This window comes from Marmota marmota, unplaced genomic scaffold, assembly GCF_001458135.2.
Source record: "Marmota marmota marmota unplaced genomic scaffold, marMar, whole genome shotgun sequence".
NCBI lineage: Eukaryota > Metazoa > Chordata > Mammalia > Rodentia > Sciuridae > Marmota > Marmota marmota.
In genome coordinates, this window is record NW_025999969.1 from 8713480 (window position 1) to 8721600 (window position 8121).

Sequence of the window (8121 nt, forward strand, 5' to 3'; positions counted from 1 at the left end):
AATAAGCCCAGGATCCTTGAATCTACAGCATGGGAAAGAATGTACTAAGGGTCAGAAAAGGGGACAAGATATCAGAAAACCACACAGGAAAGGAATTCCCCGCCCCCACCTTGAAGAGATAGGAAGGCCAATAAGAGTCAAGGGCTTTTGAGCTGGAGGAGACAAAACAAAACAAAACAAAACAAAAAACCCATAGACAAGATACCCAAGGCCATCTGTGAGAACTAGGACCCTTAACTGTTTCTGCAGCTTGGATTCTTTTGACAGGCTGGTCTAGTTTATGAACCCCTGCAAAGAATAGTATATTTAAATGAAGGTGATCACATTGCATGATATTTAAAAAAAAATCAGTATTAAAATGCACAGCATGTTTTAAAATTGTATTTATGATAGAGTATCATATGTGATTTTTATTAATGCATTAAATAATAAAATCTAGTTAGTTTAATATCTGCCATCATTTTGAAACAGCAATAAATGAGTTTTTGAAATATTTGCAATAACTGTAATGTGAAATGAAAATGCCTGTGATTTCTATGGGCAACACAAACACGGGTACCACCGACACAATGTTTTTTTAACCTACTAATGATGGAAGGAAATAATTTATTTCAGTGAGAGGTTAATAAAAATAAAAATGTCTTTTTTTGTTCTGATTCAAGTTCACAGACACTATTTTAACTGTTTTCATGAATCCAAGTTAGGAAACTAATGGAAACAGCCTAAGGGGGAAAAAAAAAAGCAAGAAATACAGGGCGTGTTATGTGGCCACGCAGAGCATGCAAAAAGAGATGGGAGGTGGCCCTGAAAGGAAGGTCAAAGGTCATCAATGTAAAGTCCAACACCCCCAATTACTTAATCACAGGGTACATTCCAGAATGGAATTGTCTTTAGGGATTAAAAAAAGGAAATGAATGAAAGAAGTAAGGAGAACATTTTCCCCAGGTTTCAAGTTATAGCTCCTCTTTTAAAAAGTGGTAGATTAATTTATAAGAAAAGCACATATCCCATATGATCCCTGCTATGTAACTATATGCACATCAAAATATTAATAGTGAGGGCTGGGGTTGTGGCTCAGAGGTAAAGTGCTCACCTGGCACATGTGAGGCCCTGGGTTTAATCCTCAGCACCACATAAAAATAAATAAATAAAGGTATTATGTCCAACTACAACTAAAAAATAAATAAAGTATTAATAATGAGCCAGGAGTGGTAGTGCACACCTGTAATCCCAGCAGCTTGGGACGCTGAGGCAGGAGGATAACAAGTTCAAAGCCAGCCTCAGCAAGTCAGGCACTAAGCAACTCAGTGAGACCCTGTCTCTAAATAAAATACAAAATAGGGCTGGAGATGTTGCTCAGTGGTTGAGTGCCCCTGAGTTCAATCCCAGGTACCCTCCACCCAAATATTAATAGTAATTAGAATGTGGGAATGCTTTGACTTTTTTCTTTGCATTTCCAATCATGGGAAAGTAGGCAAAAGAAGCCCAACAGAGGTTAGGAAACTTACTCAGGGCAACACTCAAGCCACACAGTGAAAAACAGAACTGGTACCAGAACACAGAAATTGCCTTCTTTTGCACTGCACAAAAGATTTCAGATTCAGAATTGGATGCACCCAAATACATGCACTAGGTATAATTATTAACCCTAACTTATACTTTCATACATATTCAGAAACTGAGGCTATGACTTCTCCAAAATCACACAGTAAGTAACCAGAGAAATCACAGCCAGAATCTAGGTCTCCTGACCCTTATGAGCAGAAGGTATAGTCCTTGTTGAAAGAAAGGGCTTTTCATCAGTCTGACCTTGATTAGGTTCCAACTATGCCACCTACTTGTTTCTAAACTTGGGCAAATTCCCAAAATTTTCCAATCCTAGGGTTCCTCACAGTTGTTTACTTCAAAGGATTATGGTGGCGATTATAGAATATAATGTTGTAAAAAATCCTATTACAGCCCCTGAGGATAAACACTCTTAACCACTAAACCTCAGTGCCCCTGTCCCAGGTAGAAGGACTCCAGTATTACCTCTCCAGATTCAGCAGACATAACTGCTCACTGAGGTCGGCATCCTGGATCTAGCCTTAAAAGTCAACCAGGACCATGCTCACTGCACTCAGGAGCAGCTCTAAGGGACAGAGAATGCACAGCCTTAGGCCTAACAGGACAGTAGGTTGAAGTGCTGAGCAACCAGTTCCGGGATCTCTAGGGATTCTGAATCAATAGATCTGAAATGGGACCATGGATTCTGAATTGTTAAAAAGCTCCCTGGGAGAATGTAAAGTGCTAACACTCATTGACAAGTTCTCTGTTTGACAAGAGGGAATCTAGTCTCTGAATACAAAAAAAAAAAAAACCAGCCTCAGCCTCATCACCCAATAGGTGGCACAATGGAAGTCTTCCTGAGAAGACAGCAGTTCCAGGGCTCTTCTGTCAAGGGTGAAGGAAGCAGCTGTCCAGAACCATAGAGGGAGAATTGGAACCAATTCAAATCAGCATAAAAATAAATGTTGAGAGGAACTCCCTGCCCTGGATACATGATGTTTTCAGAGGAAGAACAAACTTCAGAGATTATTTTGTAATTGATACTGATACAGCACATTAGTGAACACAACTCTAAGGAACTTACCAAGCAGTTGAAGACCACAAAGCAACAATTTCACAATAAATATTGCTGGCGGATTCAATAATAGAAAAGTAGCACTCAAATAACAAAGTCAGGCCTTCAAAACAGCCTACTCTGGATCTCCAGATGTTTCTAAACATCTGCCTAAAAATGTGGTAGATCCAAGAGCTCTCCCAAGCACTAGAAAGGTTTAGAGCTTTGAAGTGGCCAATGGGCATTCATTTTTTTAGTAGCCAGCAAACTAGTCTCTTAGAGTTAGGATACAATGGAGAAGGACAGGGGTCTCCTAAGACCTGGGGAACATCCCAACATTCTGGGTCACTATCCCAGGAGTCCTATATACTGCTTGGCAAACAATATTACATTAAGTATTTGTTCAGTGCATGAAAGAAAGAGGGGCAGAAAGAGGGACCGACAGAAATAGTGAGCCGGAATGGGACTCTCCCTGTTCCAACTAGCTATGTGGGCTACTACTGGGTGGAGTATTCCCTGGGAAGTGGGGCCTTTGGGTTGTCTGACCCAAGAGTAATAGAAGCTGATTGCTAATACAGTGAAAGAAACATGAGCATTTGAGGGGGAAATGCCTGGATCTAAATCCGAGCTCTGTATGATTGGTGTAAATACTTGACTTCTTTGAGCCTCTTTCAGTGTTTTGCCATTCAAAGGACACCTACTTCATCTTCAAAATAGGTAGGATGATACTTATCCTTAAAATTGTCTGAAGATTACAGGAGCTAATGGATTTATGCAAAGTAGCTAGCACTGTGGTCAGCCCATAGCATGAACTTAACTAATGGTGATGCTGTTGGAATTCATCACGTCCTCTACAGCCACAGCCAATATCCTCCTAGGCTGCCGCTAATGGTATTCCATAGTTCTTTGGGGTGTCAAGCTGCAGAAATAATTCTAACTGAAGTTCACAATGTTTTCTAATAAAGCACATTTCTTTAAATAAATACTAAGATCATGTAAACATTCCTTTTCAGTTAGCAAAGTGATTTCACTTTCAGACAAAATTCTAAAATGATGCACTACTATTAGCCATGTGTAATAAATCAAAAAACTAAGACCAAGCCGGAAGTGGTAGCACACTACTGTAATCTCAGCAACTCACGAGGCTGAGGCAGGAGGATTCCAAGTTTGAGGCCAGCCTGAGCAACTTAGCAAGTCCCTGTCTCAAAATAAAAATAAAGGACTAGGTTGGTAAAGTTCCACTGAGTTCAATCACCAGTACCAAAAACATAAAAACTAAGACCACACATTTAGCCAGAGGCAGACTGAGACAGGAACTGCAGATTTTAACATTTTATTATAATGATCATGATTTTCTCAATCAAAAATTCAAATAGGTGATCTTTTTATGGAAAAAAAACTTGAACTCAGACTGCTCCTGAAATCACTTCAGATGCTGCTTGCATTATGCTAATCTAATACTTTTAGCTGAAACCAGCTTGATAGAGAAAAAGACCTATTCAATCTCCAACATGACAAAATAAATAAATAAAATAAAATAAAGCTCCTTTTTTGGATTTCATGTAACTATTCCTTTTTTTTTTTTTTTGTCCAAGCACTTTACCACTGAGCTACATCCCTAGTCCTTTTTATGTTTTTAATTTGAGACAGGGTTTTTGCTAAGTTGCTAAAGCCCTTGCTAAGCTTCTGAAGCTGGCCTCAAACCTACAATCCTCCTGCCTCAGCCTCTTGAGTCACTTGGATAACAAACGGGCATGGGCCACTGCTCCTGGCTCATGTGTCCAAACAGCCTCAAGTAGAAGAACATCACTCATCATAAATCTCTACCATTTATGAACCATGTACTCTTATATGTTTCCTAACCTCAGTAACCTTCAATACCTTCATCTGTGTAATGGGAAAGCAATATTCAAAAGGTTATGTCATGTTCTTAGCACGAGGAGGTAATCAGCAATGACACAGCTACTCTAATAACTATGTGTGGTACCTACCACTTAGTTTGCAGATTTAGTGACTGCTTGTCTCCTTCCTGTCTTCTCTGGCTTTCATATGCCCTCTCTTCCACAAATGTTCAATAGAAACAACCAGTCGCCATCCAACCTCGCCAGGGAATGAAGATAACAAAAGAGCCGGCAAAGACATTATGCAAATACCAAATATTATTAAAACATTAATGAACTCTGGCAATTTCCCTGAATTTTGATAAATGGTGTTTATTATGCACTGCCAGCCTCTCACACAATCTGGGCTCTCAAACATTAACTAGATAATAACAGCAATCATTCTCCTAAAAGACCAAGGTGTAAAGAAATAAGGAGTAGGTCTGGGTGATTTCAGCTAACACCTGCCTCCAGAGGAATCTGAATCTGCACAAACAAGAAAACATCAGGCCAGATCACAGAGACACAGTGACCACCAGTGGGCTCCCATCAATCCCACAGCCTATGCAGATCCCTGCTTTGACAGTACATTGGAATGTCTTGGTGCTGACAGGTCACTGATTATGAGCTGTGTTCCACCCCTTGGCTCTTCTTTGTAAAACTGCCTCCAAACTAGACGACACATAAAGAATCTAAGAAGCTGGAAGGGCTTCCACCCAGTCTAACAATCTCATACAGACAGTAGCTGGCCTGGCCACCATACCTGCCTGAAACCAGAGGCAGTATTATCCACAGCTCCCTTAAAGAGGCTTGTACCAAATTCTTTGGTCATTTTATCCTGTGTGAGGGGATAATATCCTTAAGCTGCTGACAATCCTCAGGTGCAGCTCAGACAGAGGCAGAACAAAGCCAAGAAAACTACATGGCTCCCAACAACTCCCAGAAATGAGAGCCTGATGCCACCCAAGTGACACCTTAACAAGCTGGGGGTCATTAAAGACACCTCACTTACATATTCATGAAGGACCCAAGGCTGTAGCAAGTAAAACAAAGTGTACAAAAAGATATTTTATTTCTTAAGCCAAGCGAAAATCTGCTTTAGAAAAAGTAAATCCACACAGGGACCCTTGCTGTCGCCTGAACCTTCACTTGTCTAGAGCAGCCAGCACCTCATTAAGGAAAGCAAGGAACTCTGAAAATGAATGCAGCAACACACATGGGCAAGCTCATTTCGCCATCTGCCTTCTAGTGTCCAGAGGGGCGAAGGGCTTAAATGACACTCCTGAATTTTCTCTCTTGAGAGTGGAAACATCAAATTGCCAGGGGGAAGAAAGACTTCTCTTGCAAGGTCAACTGAGTAAAAAAGGAGGAGAGGCAAATCTAGTTTACCTGTCAATACAATGCCACCCATGACATTAAACACATGCATAAATTAGGCATCCTAGAATAATTCAACCTTTATTTTGGACAAAAGCTTTGCTAATTTGGTGTATCAAACATAAGGTTAACATAAGTTCCTAAAGAGTTAGGATTTAATTTATCCCTCCCCATCATTTCTCCATCCTTGACTTTTCTGACCCACCCACTACCTTTCCCATAAGAAGGAAAAGACAGGAAAACTGATGTGGGGGCTGTAATAACACAACAGCAGCTAGTGTTACTTATGCCAAAGAGAAAGGCCCTGATTAAGCAACTTAAATAACTGCCCTGAGCTTTCTGTGTGTCCCCACCTTCCTGACAATCACCATGTTGGTTTTCAGATGCAGAAGCTTTGTAAGCCTTTTAAGCTTTGCTTTGAAAGCTCACTCCCACCAGGTCATGGGTTTTAAAAAAATATATAGTAATTCAGCTAAATAGTTGAAAGTTCCAGTAAAGATCCTTCCAACCCCATACACAATCTAGAATATGCTTGGGGGGTATATGGAAAAAGGTAAAAACTAGCCTCGAGTTTTAGTATGTTCTATCCAACTTCCCAAATCGTTAGTACTACCAGTGGACCACGTTCAACTTGTATTATCCCCCACTTGGGCTGTGGGGAGGAAGGAAACCTAGAGGGAATAAGACATCCCGGAATAGAAGCAGCAACAGCAGCCGGCTAGAATCCAAGTTACATCGCTGGAGGAAGGAAAAGGCTCCGACTTCCTCGGTGGTAGAAAGATCTTTGCCAAATTTTCCACTATCTGGGAACTGACTGAGGGTACATTTGTAAAACACACACAGAGACGCGCGTTAGAGCAGCGCTACGCTGGAGCCCCAGTTCTGCAGAATGACAACGACGGAGCCACGTACTGCATGACAGCCACGACTCCACTGTAGGAGCCGCAAGCGACAACCGAGGCTCCCAGCTGCGGACACTCATTCTTCAACTCAGTAGCAATCATCCCAAAGGCAGGACGCTTTGGGAGGTGTTCGGTCTCCCAGGCCCGGCTCAATTACTTTCCCTTCTGCAGCAATCGATAACCTTTCAGGACCAGTAGGTGAGGGGCATATTTTCTACCCGCCCGGCTTCTCCCGATTGGAAACTGGGCATGTCTCTTGGCCAGCGCTAGGACAATACACAAAGAGGAGGGGGCCACGCTCCTCTGCGGTCAGAGCTCTGCGCCTGGTTAAATTCGAGCTGAGAATTAGGGATTCGGAGCCCAGCAACCACCCTGGAGAAGCACCGGAAATGCTTCCGAACGCTTCTAAGGGAAGTCGATTTGCAAATCAAACTTGCAGGAACTCTGGGCGCCCAGACTACTTGGGCGGGTTACTCGGGAACACCCAACAAGTTTGGCCACCGGGGGCTCGGCGTGACAGCGCCGCGCCGCAAGACGAGAGAAGCAACTTGTCGCTCGGGCTCCAAGCCAAAGCCCCAAGCTGTCTTCCGCGCCCCAAGCTTAGGAGAGGACCCACGACCGGCGCCTCCGGGAGCCAGACCCCCCCAACTGAAAGGAGCCTCCGATCGCACCTGGACCGCGCGGCGCAGAAAGGCTTCCCCCCATCAGTGGGGCGTTTGACCGCCTCACCTGCCTGCCAGCCCCCAGCGACTGGGAAATTAACAAAAGAGCCAGCGAACGGGGGCGGTGGAGAGAAAAGGGGCGCCCGGCGTAAAGTGTAGTCAGGAGGGGAGGGGAGCCAGTTTGGCTTGCAGCGGAGAAAAACAGGGAAGAGGAGGAACAGATGGGTGACCCCCCAGGCACCCGGCTCTGCAAAAGAAACCGAGAAGGCAAGCGCTCGAGGAGGAGTGGGTACTCCACTCCGATTCCCATCACACACTCACACACCTCCCCCTTTTTCCTCCTTACCCAGCATGGAAAAGATGAAATCCTTGGCTGTGTGAATCTCCAGCGCTCTCTGGTCGTCGTATTCCCGCTGGTCGTGCTTCGTAAATTCTTGGATGAGTTTGTTCAATTCCTCCACCCGAGCTCCCGACCTGAAATCCAGCTCCGGGAACGCAGGCTTGTTGTTACAGCCCAGGGAGGCTGCCTTGCTGGCGGTGGGAGCCGCCATCTTCATGCAAAACGCGCTGAGCAGCAGCTCCGCGGCGGCGGCGGCACCCACCCCCCGCCCCCCCACCCCGCCCCCGGGGGCCTCCTCCCACTCGCCGGCTCCCGGGCTCGGGCCCGGCCCGTCGGGCGGGCTGGCGTCTAGGCGGGC

General features: G+C 44.3%; 1 protein-coding gene across 1 annotated transcript in view; it reads right to left on the reverse strand.

Moving 5' to 3' along the window:
• The window catches only part of Mb21d2 (Mab-21 domain containing 2), a 119659-nt gene that overhangs the window by 111172 nt on the left and 366 nt on the right, over positions 1-8121 (reverse strand). The window contains exon 1 of the mRNA XM_015500006.2: positions 7770-8121. This exon is cut by the window's right edge and continues 366 nt beyond it. Coding sequence (XP_015355492.2) covers positions 7770-7980 — 211 coding nt within the window. The 5' untranslated portion in view covers positions 7981-8121. The remainder of the gene's footprint in view (positions 1-7769) is intronic.